Genomic DNA, 13,373 nt, shown 5'->3' with positions numbered 1-13,373 from the left:
GTGAGTGGATAGGAACTGTCTGGACCAGGCCAGAGAATTTGTGGAAGTTGTGGCAGGCCCAAGAAGTAGAAGCCAGTGACCGGGTATTGGCTTCTCCCTAAGTGACCTTGGACAAGCCCCTCCCCAGGCTCACAACAGGTTCAAATGTGAAGTCTGAGACTTTCTTCCCCCTCCACTGACCACCCTGTCCTAAGACTGTACCCAGCTACCACTCTTCACTAAGAAGCTCAGCTATATCGGGAGGCTAGAAGGCCCTTCCTCATTTTCTTCAGGAAGACTTGAGGGCATTTTTTCCCCCACCAACTCCCCAAAGCTGGGAGACAGACAAGAATGGGGAAAACTTCAGTATGTTTTGTTAGCCTCAGTTCAGCTGCCATTAACTTGGCCTCTTAAAGGGCCAGGACTCCTTTTCTGTAGGCAGGGTCTCCTGCAGAAAGTCTGCAGCCTTTGGAGCGGAAAAAAGAGGGTTCCAGCCATACTGGGGTGCCAGGAAGTCTTTGTTTGGAGATGCCGAGGGCTTAGGAGTTATCTCCCCCAACCTGGGCCTGGGTGGAGGCTGTTGAGTGGGAGGGATGGAGGTGGAGGCCACCAGCCTGGACTCAAGGCACAGGCAGGCTATGAGGGCCGTGCCAGCCCTCGACTTGGTTTTGTAATGGTTTGTACAGGAATAAACACACCCAATGAAGCTCCAGCCTTGTGTTCCGTGTGTTGGATGAAGCTAGCTCTCTCCATCTCAGATTGGGGAAGGTAGGGCTCTGAAGAACCAGGCATGCATCTCTGGGCTGGGAGCTCACAGAGTTGCAGCAATTAGCTTTTTTCAACTTGCTGGTGAGTCTTCAAGCTAAGCCTGACAACTCTGTGACCTGGCTTTTCTGGCCTCACCTACCTCGCCCTGTCTGTATGACCTTGGGTAAGTCGTCACTGTATCTCAATTCTGTGGATAAAACAAGCCCAGACACCACCCTCCTGGAGCTCAAGTTCTGGTGAGGGAAGAAGAGCCTGGCTTCTGGGAAGGGGTTGGAGGAAGATGTTGGCCTTGGGGGACAGCCTGGGAGAGAGGGAGGGGAGGCCTGGATCTTGGGAATGAACGAGCAATCGAGTGGCTTCAATTCAGACAGGGCCAGAAGTTCGGCTCTGAGCCTGGGAGCCAGAGGGCAGGGAAAATTTCTGCCAGGGCACACGAGAGGAGTCTGACAAGGGTGTGGTAAACGGTGGCAGCTCATATTGCTGCCAACCTCTTCACACAAGGGCTGTGTACCCCGGGCTGGCAGGGGACAAGGGGTCCCTGACTCGGGAGATTACAACTTGTTTAGGCAGATAAGATGTCCTTGGGAAGGAAGCTGAACAAAGGGTGACTTTGTGAGACAAGCTCTGGCTGCCTGCTGGGATCTCCGAGGGGCTGCTGGAGACCAGAAAGAGAGTTATCCCTGGGCGTCAGGCCAGCCAGGATAATGGGCCACCAGGGCTGGGTCACAAGAATGGCATCTTGCATTTGTCTTCCATTCTGGATGTGCTCTTAGGTAGCTACATGCTACACACCTTGTTAAAAAGGGGATCTTGGACACGGGTAGCTCAGGCCTGTAATCCTAGCTACTCAGGAGGCTGAGATCTGAGGATCAAGGTTTAAAGCCGGCCTGGGCTGAAAAGTCCTTGTGAGACTCATCTCCAATTAACCACCAAAAAACAAGAAGTGGTGCTGTGGCTCAAAGTGGTAGAGCATTAGCCTTGAGTAAAAGAGCTCAGGGAGAGTGCCCAGGCTCTGAGTTCAAGCCCCACAGCTGACAAAAAAAAAAAAAAAAGGGCAGGGAGGGGCTGTCACCTGGGACGAATGGTTGGGACAAAAGCTGGGAGGTCGTAGGGCCCAGGATGGAACTGGCAGGGGGTGGTGAGGATGTGGAAGGCGGCACTCCTTGCTGGGTCCTGACATGGGTGCCCTGTGAAGGCCTGGAGATAAGGGTATGCTTCCAATTCCATGCAAAGACTTCTGGGAATCTGGACCAGCTCAGGTTTCTGGGTAGAATTTCTCCCAGATCACTTGCAGTTCTTCAGTTTGCCCACTGGAGGACACAAGGCCAAGGTTTGTAGGGGTCTGGAGCAGTCAGTTTCTGGGTGAGGGCCCTGAAGAAGCTCATCCCTCGGAGTATTAGGGGATGCAGAAGGCAGGAGGCCCAGAGCCTGGTCCTCCACCCCCGTCACCGCTTTAGATGGGACCCTGTGGAGATTGGCTGTTGATCACCAAAGTTAGTTTTCCTCTCCATAAAGGTAACCCACCTCTCCACAGCCCTTCTTAAGAACCTTCAATCACCCTGCCAGGACCAAGCCTATCTTCTCAATTGGCAGTTGAAGCCTCCAGCTCTTGAATCTGGGCCTGTACCCGTCACCTGGAGGCGGATCATGATGAGGCCATGCTAATAAGCCAGGCCCACTTAGGACCACCCCACCTTGCATTTCCACCCCCCCCCACACACCTCTTATCCCTCCCATCTCTCGTTACCCTGCCCCCTCCTGGGCCCAACTTTGAACTTCAGGGTGAAGCAGGCAAGGAACCTTTATCCAGCCTTGAATTCTTCCTTTCACCAAAATTATGTATTTACTGTGCTGATACTGGAGCTTGAACTCAGAGCCTCATGCTCCCCTTTAGCTTTTCCCGCTCAATAGTAGCACTCTACCACTTGAGCCCCAGCTCCGCTGCCAGCCTTATTGCTGGTTAATTGGAAATACGAGGCTCATGGACTTTCCTGCCTGGACTGGTTTTGAACTGTGCTCCTTAGATCTTAGCCTCTTGGATAGGTCGGATTACAGGTGTGAGCCGCTGACACCTGGATCACACTGTGGGATTTTATTCAAAGTATTTCATCTTGCTGGGCCTCAGTTTCCCCTACTGTCACAGAAGAAGCCCCCTTCAGTGAAGCAAGCACAGTGGAAGTGACAGGAATGGAAAACTAGGTGTTGGAGCACAGCCCCTGGGACACAGTGAGGTGCCAGTCTTGCCCTGGCTTCCCTCAGGGCTCTGCTTAGTCCAGTCCCCCTTCCCTCCTCTCCCTCCCTCCCTCCCTCTCTCCCTCCCTCCCTCCCTCTCTCCCTCCCTGCCATCGTGGAGTGCTGGCTCCCAGCATGCCGTGCGCTGACAGCCTTATAAATAGTCGCCTTTGCAGGCGGCTGGTGAGGACGGGCAGGGCACGCACTGGCCCCAGCGCCCACCGCACCCTCCCCCAGGTCAGTGTCTGACTGCCCGACAGCCCATGTGGATGCCTCGTGGGGGCCATCTGCAGGGAGTGGGGAAGTGCTACTGGGGGGAGGGGCGGGTGTTTGTGTCGGGCTCCCCTTGGTGTGAGTGTGTGTGTGTGTGTGTGTGTGTATCCATAGTTATGATCTATGTGTATTTGTATGTGCTCTCTTGCCTGTGGATTTCGGGTTTTGTGCCACACTGCTGTGCGTTTGTAAATCTCAGGAAGGGAGGGAGGAGAGATGGAGGAGGGGGGAGAGAGAGAATGATTCTTATAGCCCCTCCCAGCCTTCCAGACCCCTTTGTCCCAGCCTACATTCTTGGGACTCAGGGTCCCTGCTCTTGGCTTGTCCCAGCTAAGGCCCAGGGAAGGGAAGCTGTAGCCTGGCTCCCCACCCCCAGAAGTCCTGGGGTCGTGTGCTTAGAGAGCCTAATCTGCCATCACCACTACAAGTGCTGGAGGAGCAGGGCCCCCCCCCCCACTCTTGTCTCAGCCTCCTGGTTGGAGAGAATCCCCTGGGGTCTGTGCTTGGGGCATGGCTGCTCAGCTGCCCACCCCAGACCTCTCAGCAGCAGTGGAGAAGCCAGAGAGCAAAGATAAGCGTGCCCAAGGGCACACAGTTGAGTGGTAGAGGTAGGAGTTGAACCCTAGCTGCTTGCAAGCTCTATAAGGGCTATTCTTAGGCACTGTGCCAGCCTTGTGTTGTGATTGGGGTCAAGTCACTGTCCTCTGAGCCTCAGTTCCTTAGGCTACCCTGGTGGCTGCCCGGTGAGCCAGGCTCGGCTGTTGGGGCCCTGTCCTGGGGGCCTCATGAGGCCTGGGCCTTTGCTTGTAACTCAATTCCATGCTGGACCCCTGGCTCCTGGGAGGACTCCTCAGCACCCAAGTTATTTTGGACCAAGGAAGTGGCAGGTGTCCCCAGGACAGAGAAGGGCTTAGGTTACCAGAAGGGAGCAGGGCACGTCTCAGGGCTTTACTGACTGCCCCTGGCAGTCCCCTATCTCTGGGTGGCTGAGGGGTTCTTGGCAGCTGGACACCTCCTTCTGCACACTCAGCAGGACGAAGAGCGATAACTCACGCCTTGAGTCAGTGCAGCATTAGCAAAGCTGCAGAAGGCCCTGCTCTGGGCCTGGGCACCAGACCTGAAGCAGCAGAAAATGTAGACCTGAACTTGACCCCTGCCAGGCCCTGGAGCTCCCTTACCCCATCCTCCAAGACTTAGCTCTCTCTCCCAGATTGTGATCAGGATGGAAGGAAGCTTCCAGCTTACACTCAGCCCCAGCCAGGCCCAATCAGGTGGAGGCCCGAGGTGCAGCAGAGTATCCGAGTCCTTCCTGTCTTGTGCCCAGTGAAGCTTCCGAAGTTCAGAGAGGAGCTGAAGTGTGCCTCAAGGGGAGAGCACCAGCTGAGACAGAGAGAGAGGGAAAGAAAGAGAGGGAGAGACCCTGAGTTCAAATCCCAATCCTGCCACAATTTTTTTTTTTCAGAGAAAGGTTTAGGCACTCACACCTGCAATCCTCACTACTCAGGAGGCTGAGATCTGAGGATCACAGTTCAAAGCCAGCCTAGTCAGGAAAGTAAGACACTTCAGTTAACCATCAAAAGTGGAAGTGGAGCTGTGGCTCAAGTAATAGCGTGCTAGCCTTAGATGAAAAGGTTGAAGGTCACTCACCAGGCACTAGCGGCTCATAGTTGTAATCCTTGCTACCCAAGAGGCTGAGATCTGAGGATTACAGTTTGAAGCCAACCTAGACAGGAAAGTCCGTGAGACTTTTTGTTGTTGTTGTTGTTGTTAGTTATGGGGTTTGAACTTAAGGCCTGGGCACTGTCCCTGAGATTTTCCCGTCAAGGCCAGTGCTCTACTACTTTGAGCCACAGCACCACTTCCGGCTTTCTGGTAGTTAATTGGAGATAAGAGTCTCCCAGACTTTCCTGCCAGGGCTGGCTTTGAACTGTGATCCTCAGATCTCAGCCTCCTGAGTAGCTAGGAATTATAAGCATGATCCATCAGCACCCAGCTATGAGACTCAATTAACTACCAAAAAGTCAGAAGTAGAGCTGTGGTTCAAGTGATAAGAGTGCTAGCTTTGAGCACAAAAGCTCAGGGACAGTGCCCAGGCCCTGAATCCAGCCTCCAAGACAAGTACACACACACACACAAAAACAATGTTAAGGGCCAGTGCCCAAACCCTGAATTCAAGCCTTACTGCAGACACCAAGAAAAAGAAAAAGGAAGGAAAGAGAAAGAAAAAGGGAAGGAAGAAGGAAAGAAAGAAAAAGAAAGGAAGGAAGGAAGGATTCAGAGAAGGCATGCCTATGTGGGAGTGAAGGGAGAAATCTAGGAAGGCTTTCTAGAAGAGGTGACTCAGAGCTGAGGCCTAAGGCCATCACAATTGAGAAGAGACAACCAAACATTGAGTGCAAGATCACAAATGCCTAGAGAAAGACATCACGATGGTGGGCATTGTGACAGAATCACCGACAATTGATAGGGGTGAACCTGCTGAGGTGGCAGGGGTCAGATCTCCAAGGCTTCTATAAGGTAGGTTGAGTTTCAGGCTTTGTTTGGGAAGCTGAGGAGGCCATACTGGGAAGGTTGTAAGCCAGCCAGTGACTAGGTCTGTTGTTTCTCAAAGGAAACATCTGGAACAGTGGCCCCAGACCTTAGAATAAGGAAGTTGGGAGGGAGAGGGTACAGGTTGGAGAGAGGATCCAAGATGGGGAGGCCGCGGTGTGGTATGTGCAGGGCCAAGATGGGGTATGGAGGGGTGTGCAGGGCAGAGACGTGAGGATCCCTGTTCAAAGCTGGTTGGTGCAGAAATATCCTTGAGACTCAGCCACCAAAAAAGCTGGAAGTGGCTGAGCATGGGTGGCTCACATCTATAATCCTAGTGACTCAGGAGGCTGAGATCTGAGGATCATGGTTCAGAACTAGGGCTTTCAGGAAAGTCTGTGAGACTCTTACCGCCAATTATCTATTACAAGAAAAGAGCCAGAAGGGGAGCTCTGGTTCAAGTGGTAGAGCACTAGCCATGAGCAGCACAAAAGCTCAAGGTCAGTGCCCAGGGTCTGAGTTAAACCCCCAGAACCAGCACAACATACAAAAAAAGCTGAAAGTGGGGTGTGGCTCAAGTGGTAGTGCCAGCCTTTGGTGGACAAACCAAGCAAGGGTGTGAGGCTCTTGAGTTTAAGCCATAGAGCCAGCACACAGACAGGGAAGACACACAGACAGGCAGGCAGGCAAGCAGACAGACAGACAGACACACACACACACACACATGCGCATGCCCCAACTGGGAAGAGCTATGGCCCCCAGACAGGCTTTGGGCCTCTGTGCCATCCTCCTCTCAGCTTTCCTGGCCCTGAGGAGCGTTGTCAGGGAGTCTGGGCAGATGCTGATCCCACACTGTCTCTAGGAGTTTCCAGGGTTGAGTCCTATTTCCTCCCCTCTGTGCAGCCTTCACCCTGGTCCTCTTGGAGACCAAAGCTCTCCTGGGATAGGTGAGGTAATAGAAGCCAACAGGAAAGGGACTTTGCCAAGGTCACCCCGCCTCCTGGACTTCCCTGTATCCTCTGGCTTCTGAGTCCGGCCCACACCTGCTGGTGCTGTGGGTGAGGTTTGGTGGAGGCCCAGGCAGGGTGGGGAGAAGCTCTCACATCCCCGTGCCTTGACTTGCAGAGTGCTGACCCGGCTCCCAGGACCTCAGCAAGATGGAAGGTATGAGTCTCGGCGTTGCCTGTGCCCGTCTGTGAAGGGCAGATATGGGAAGGGCTGGAGGTGGTCCTGGGTCCATCTGGGGCCTCCAGCCTCCTCCTTCAGCCTCTCACAGGATGCATCACTCCAAGATTAGTTTTAGAAACAATGAGGCTTCCCCAAGGTTTTGGGGGGAGGAGGGCAGAGCTCACCTCCCACGCTGGCATTTACGGAGCTGAGTCTCTTCTGAAGAGGGTGGGTTCTGGGCTGGGGAGGGGCTGGGGGTGGAGACGGCCCTCTGGACAGGCTCCAAGTGTGCCAAATGTACCCACTTTTCCTGCCACTCAGAGAGAGAGGTGTGGGCCTGAGGCTGTCTGGACTTTCTTAGCTTCTGTGCACTGGGACCTACAGGGAGCCATGGGGTGGGCAGAGAGTCAGGAATGGGTCAGCCTGATTTCTGGCAGTGCCACCTGTCTAATCCCTGGCCCTGGGCCTTGGGCCTGGGCTGCTCTTAAAGGTACCCTGGAGGCCAGCAGTCAGCCTTCTGCCCTTAGCTCCAAACTTGGGCTGCCACAGGGTCATAGCTTCTGCTTTTCCTAGCCTCCCCCTTCATTCTGCTTCCCTCCCTGTGGCTGCCATGCCCACCACCTCCAGGGTCAGGGTCAAGTGCTTCTTTTTTGCAATTATACAGCAAGGCAGGCTCGTTTGACCCCAGGAGGGGACGTGTCAGAAGTGGAGCACAGGTCCCCATTTGGGTTCTGACATGTTGACTAGGCCACTTCCTTTCTAGGCTTCAGTTTTTTTTTGGCTCAGTGGTTTGTGGGTTCTTCTTTTTGGGGGTTGCTGAGGAATAGAATCCAGGGCCTTGTGGATGGCAGGCAAACGCTCTCCCGTGAGCTCTATCCCAGCCTGGGCTGTGAGTTCTAACAAGGCAAGAGTTTGAAACGGAATGTGTGTAAGCTCCCCTCCCTGTCTGGACAGGAATTTTACTTGCCCACCACAGCAAGCTCCTCCCTGGCAACCATCTCCATGGCAACATGCATTGTGGTTTCCAACTCCTCCACATTAATACCGTTGGGGCGGCCAGGCCTGGGAGGGACAAGGGACATAGCAAGACAGAAGGCTAGACTGTTGTTTATTTAGTAGGCAACTTGAAGAGGGACATAGGAAGGCATAAGGTGACTGACCTCCAGCCACCCACGGGGAGGCAGGGTGGAGGCTGGCACCCAGACTTCCAGCTGTGCTGTGTTCTTAGCCTCCAGGCCCTTTTGTTCTGGAATATCATCTTTTCTGTCACCTCTCCCTCCACACACCCCCAGTTCTGAGCGGTCTCTCTGGCTATGTTCTAACAAGTGGCTGAATCTTTTTCCCGTGCTTTTTCCACAGAGAAGCTGAAGAAAAGCAAGATTATCTTTGTGGTGGGTGAGTCTCAAGTTGGGAGGGTCTTGGGGAGGGACCCCAGCAGCCCCTAGAGGCCTGGCTCTCAGAGGAGTTCTGAGCTTGTGGGTCCTCGCAGGTGGGCCTGGCTCAGGGAAGGGCACCCAGTGTGAGAAAATTGTACAGAAGTATGGCTACACTCACCTCTCCACCGGAGACCTTCTGCGTGCCGAGGTCAGCTCTGGCTCAGACAGGGGCAAGAAGTTGGCAGAAATCATGGAGAAGGGCCAGCTGGTACCACTGGTGAGTGTGAGGGTGCTGTGTGCCCCAAGGAAGTGCCAGTCAGCAAAGCCTGTGGCACACTGACCATGCCTCCTGTGATTCCCCACTGGCCTTGGTAAAAGACCAAGACCTGGGGGACCTGCCCCGCCTCTCACCTCGCCTGCCACCTAGGTCTTTCTGTCCACTCAAACCACACGTGTCCTTTCCCGCCTGCTGCGATCTTCCCTCTCATCCAGCTTTCAGACCACCTCTTCCCTCCGATTCCTCTGATTTGGGCCTAATTTTATAATGCAGTAGTCTTCTTTGCCCATGTGAACCGTGCCACCCTTGGAAATACAAGCCAGCGGTCACTGTCGGTTCCCTGCCCGGACCAAGGAGGGGAAGGCCTGCTCTGCTCAGGGCGCAGGACAGGGCGAGGCTGTCTAGGGGCTCCATGGAGAGTGAACCATGTTCCTGCCAAGCCCTCCGTCAGAGGAGGCCACAGGAGAGGGAGGCTCACTAGAGCAATGAGCGCTCAAGGCGGGAGGGCAGCTCAGAGGCAGGACTGGCACAAGCAAAGCCCTAGAAAAGGGGTTGGAGAAGGGAGGTTCAGGCTTTTCCTTTGGTGCTCTGTCTGCAGGAGACTGTGCTGGAGATGCTCCGAGATGCCATGATAGCCAAACTTGAAACATCCAATGGCTTCCTGATCGATGGCTACCCTCGAGAGGTGCAGCAAGGAGAAGAGTTTGAGCGTCGGGTAAGTCATGGGCTTGGGGTCAGGCTGAGGGGAGAGAGAAGAGGGTGACCGGAGAGGCCTGTGAAGGTGAAGGTCATTTTTAGAAGTCTAAAAGGTATAGATGGAGGGGAAGGGCCATAGTAGGCTTAGGGTCCAAGTCAATCCCTTGAGACATTGGATCAGTCATCTTCCCTATCTGAACAATGTGGGGAGATAGGTCTGTCAGCTGCCTTGAAGGGAAAGCTCCTCATAAACACATAGTGAGAGGGGTAGGGAGAAGCACTGGCAGGGCTGGAACTGTATGTACAACTGACAGGAGGAAAACAGGATATGTGGGGAGAGGTGAGCAGGTTTGGGGCTGGTTGGAGCCTGGAGTGCCAAGAAGGGGCATCAGTCTCTTTCAGGGGACAAGGGGAGTCTGGCTGGAAAGAGTAGGCATTGGGACAATGGCTTTCAGCTTCTTCGAATGGAAGAACACTGTCCACAGGGTGGAGGTACTACCCACACAAGCACATTTTTGCCCATAGGCAACATGCAAAACCACAGGACACTTACACAAGGCCACAGGCACTGCGTAATGCACACTCAGAGAAAGCCAAGAGTGTGGCACACACATGTGCACATGTGGGCTGGGACACTCATGCTGTCTGTACAAGGCCATGGGAGGGGGCATGGAACTACAGGTGCTAGGAGGAAGAGGCCGCACCTCAGTCCTACCCAGACCTCTGTGGGCTGTAGCCAGAGACTGTATTTCCTGACCTCTGACTGTCTGCAAGAACTCAAGGAAGTTCTGCCTGGCTCAGCCTTGTTGCCTTGGTTGGGCATCCTGTGATGGCTCATGTGTACAAACTGTGTGAGGTCACCTGAAGGCTAAAAAATGGGGGTGCTGTGGGGGACTATCTCCACACAGGACTCTTGTGGTGGCCTCTGGGGGCCCCCACCACTGTTCTCAGCTCTGGACACCAGGGGGCGCCAAGGCTTCTCTGAAGTAGAAGAATGGGATTCGAGATTTGGTCACTCTGGTTTAAGGTCCCAGAACTGTCCTGGGAGTCAACAATGCCCATCTCCTGGCTGGGAAACTGAGGCACCACCCTCTCCAGGAGCTGTCTCTGTGCAGTCATAACCTCCACTAAGGGTGGATAAAGATTGTCCTACACAGGCTGGGAATGTAGCTTAGTGGTAAAGTGCTTACCTAGCATGCATGAAGCCCTGGGTTTGCTTCCTCAGTACCATGGAAGCAGAAAAGGCCAGAAGTGGTGCTGTGGTTCAAGTGTGGTAGAGTGCTAGCCTTTTTTTTTGTTGTTGTTGGTCGTGGGGCCTGAACTCTAGGCTTGGACGCTGTCCTTCAGCTCTTCAGCTCAAGGTGAGTGCTCTACCACTTGAGCCACAGCGCCCCCTTCTGGCTTTTTCTGCTTATGTGGTACTGAGGAATCAAACCCAGGGCCTCCTGCATGCAAGGCAAGCATAGAGTACTAGCCTTGAGCAAAAGAAGCTTGGGAAGCCAGGCGCTGGTGGCTCATGCCTGTAATCCTAGATCTCAGCCTCCCCAGTAGCTTGGATCACAGGCATAAGCCACCGGTGCCCAGCCTCTACAGTCTTTAACCACCCAGGGGGGAGGAACGTGTTTCACAAAGTGCGTTATAACCAAGGGAACCAAGGCCTGTGAGGGCCTGGGGCCTGCCCACAGTCACAGGGAAGGTAGAGTCAGGAGAGCCTGGGTGCGGACCCTGCGGAAGGACGGTGCCCATGCAGCCCTGATGTGGAGAGTGCGTGACAGCTGTGCACAAACCCTTAGAGGGGCCAGCCAGATGGACAGTCCAGCCCAGGGGAGGGGTGGGCCTTCATGTTTGTGTTAAAGTCCTGGCCCAGGGGGGGTCACGATGGCTCTGTCTCTCTGCCAGCTCTGGCGGGGACAGGGTCCTTTCTTCCTCAGTGTGCCCAGGTTGGGCTGTGTGTGCCCAGTGTGCCCAGTGTGCCCAGGCTGACAGAGGCAGAGTTGCTGTCCTCAAGGACCCATGATCAGGAGAGGGGAGGGCTGGCTGCAGGCTCTGACTTCAGTGTGGAAGTCAGTCAGTACGGGAGACTATGGAGGGACTCTAGTGGCAGAATAGAGGGAGAGGACATGGGGCCCCCTCTTCCCCACCCTTCCACATCATCCCTGACAAGACCCTCTTATTCCAATGACAGTGACGCTGCTTGGATGCCCCCAGCAGCCCTCCCTCCATGGGTGGTCCCTTGGTTTTTTTGTTACATCCTATCAGGAGGGACATCTTGGGGGCCAGGGTTGGATCCAGGAAAACCCTTTGGGAAGACCAAAATTTTAGCTAAAGCTAGGTAGAGAGATAAGCACTGGGTCAAGCTCGGGTGTGTGGGGAAAGATTCACAGTAGAGGGGAGAGGACAGGTCTCCGGCATGGGAAGGAGTTGGCTGAGGGCCCAGGCATGGCCACCCAGGCGGAGAGGGCAAAGCATGAACCACACAGGGCCTCTGGCGCTGGTAGGGACTTGAGCTTCCTCTAGAGGGCGCTGGGAGCCGTGGAGGAAGTTTGAACAGGGAAGTGTCAGGGAAGGTCCCTCAAGCTGCCTTGGAGAAGGGATGGAGACCTGGATGGGAAGATGGGACAGGAATGGGTCCTTGTGACATGGCGCCTGCCTCTCCCGGACTGCCTCTCACAGATCGGAAAGCCCACACTGCTGCTGTATGTGGACGCGGGCCCCGAAACCATGACCAAGCGGCTCCTGAAGCGCGGGGAGACCAGCGGCCGCTTAGATGACAACGAAGAAACCATCAAGAAGCGCCTGGACACCTATTACAAGGCCACAGAGCCGGTCATTGCCTTCTATGAGAAACGGGGCATCGTGTGTAAGGTGGGCCTCCCGACTGGCCCTGCCTCTCATCACAGTGTCCTGGGCCTCAGTTTCCCTACTAGTCCAGTGGGAGGTTGATGTCATGGTGGCTGGCTTGGGGAGCCTGGCCTGATCCGTGGGGGAGGTCAGGCTCCTGCCTCATGGCTGGTCTCCCTTACAGGTCAACGCTGAAGGCACGGTGGACAGTGTCTTCTCCCAGGTCTGCACCCACCTGGATGCTCTGAAGTAGCCATGTAGAGCCCTTCTCCAGCTCGGAGCCACCCTACCCCTGCCCTGCCTGAGGCGGTGCTGGCCAGAGCCCAGGGCCTCCGCCCTGCCTCACTGCTAGCGGGGAGGAAGCCACCTTATCCTGTTTTGTGGGTGGCGAAGCACTAAAGGAATTTCGAAGGACATTGCTTTTACTCCTTTTTCTTTGTTTCCAAACCCAGTTGAGGCTCCATCTCCTCGCGCTTCTCCTCCTGCTCTGGTGCCAGGCTGTGCTGGCGCAGGCCGTACCAGGCCGCCCCAGGCCTGGGATCCCCCTGGTGGCAGAGAGGCTGGGGTCTTTGCTCGTGGAGCCTCGTGTTCAGGCTCCTCTGCATCCCTGCTATTGACCCCTTGTCTCTCTGAGCACGGTTTCTATGTGTGACTCTGGGCGGTCTGGGCAGCAGGACAACAAAGCCATGAGCTTTGGGGCTCCTGGGCAGTGAGCTTGGCACATGCTAGCCAGTGACATGGGCAGTGAATCTGTCTTCTTGGTGGCAGAAGCTCTGAGGGTTTGCAAAGGGCATGGGACTAAGTGGGGGGGGGGAGAGGACAGGGTACCTTCTTGAGGAGAGAGGAGGGCTAAAGGGAGCCATTCATATGCTTGCATCCGGGTCCCAGCCCACCCTTCAAGCTGTTTCTACATCTAAAATAGATCCTGACACTGGTGGCTTACGCCTGTAATCCTAGCTACTGAGGAGGCTGAGATCTGAGGATGAGGGTTTGAAGCCAGCTGAAGCAGGAAAGTCTATGAGACTTTTTGTTTTTGTCAGTCATGAGGCTTGAACTCTGGGCCTGGTTGCTGTCCCTGAGCTCTTCAGCTCAAGGCTAGTGCTCTACCACCTGAGCCACAGCGCCACTTCCAGTTTTCTGGTGGTTAATTGGAGATAAGAGTCTCAGGGACGGGCTGGGAAGTTGGCTCAGCGGTAGAGCGCTTGCCTTGCATGCATGAGACCCTGGGTTCGATT

General features: G+C 54.8%; 1 protein-coding gene across 1 annotated transcript; it reads left to right on the top strand.

Moving 5' to 3' along the window:
* Window positions 1-3,128: 3,128 nt before the first annotated feature.
* On the top strand, window positions 3,129-12,772 carry Ak1 (adenylate kinase 1). The gene is made up of 7 exons (XM_042681000.1): window positions 3,129-3,216; window positions 6,907-6,945; window positions 8,308-8,343; window positions 8,438-8,601; window positions 9,200-9,316; window positions 11,971-12,162; window positions 12,323-12,772. The coding sequence occupies exons 2-7, from the start codon at window positions 6,939-6,941 to the stop codon at window positions 12,389-12,391; spliced, it is 585 nt and encodes a 194-aa protein (XP_042536934.1). The 5' UTR covers window positions 3,129-3,216; window positions 6,907-6,938; the 3' UTR covers window positions 12,392-12,772.
* Window positions 12,773-13,373: the final 601 nt, after the last annotated feature.

This window comes from Dipodomys spectabilis, unplaced genomic scaffold, assembly GCF_019054845.1.
Source record: "Dipodomys spectabilis isolate Male_0828 unplaced genomic scaffold, ASM1905484v1 ptg000067l, whole genome shotgun sequence".
Classification (NCBI taxonomy): Eukaryota; Metazoa; Chordata; class Mammalia; order Rodentia; family Heteromyidae; genus Dipodomys; species Dipodomys spectabilis.
The sequence above is the reverse complement of the archived record's forward strand: the minus strand, read 5'-3'. Positions and strand labels throughout refer to the sequence as shown.

Excerpts from the sequence above, each read along its gene's own strand:
- Ak1 (XM_042681000.1), top strand. Across the intron at positions 8,344-8,437 it reads CAAGATTATCTTTGTGGTGG|GTGGGCCTGGCTCAGGGAAG; the intron begins GTGAGTCTCAAG and ends GGGTCCTCGCAG. Across the intron at positions 9,317-11,970 it reads GAGAAGAGTTTGAGCGTCGG|ATCGGAAAGCCCACACTGCT; the intron begins GTAAGTCATGGG and ends TGCCTCTCACAG.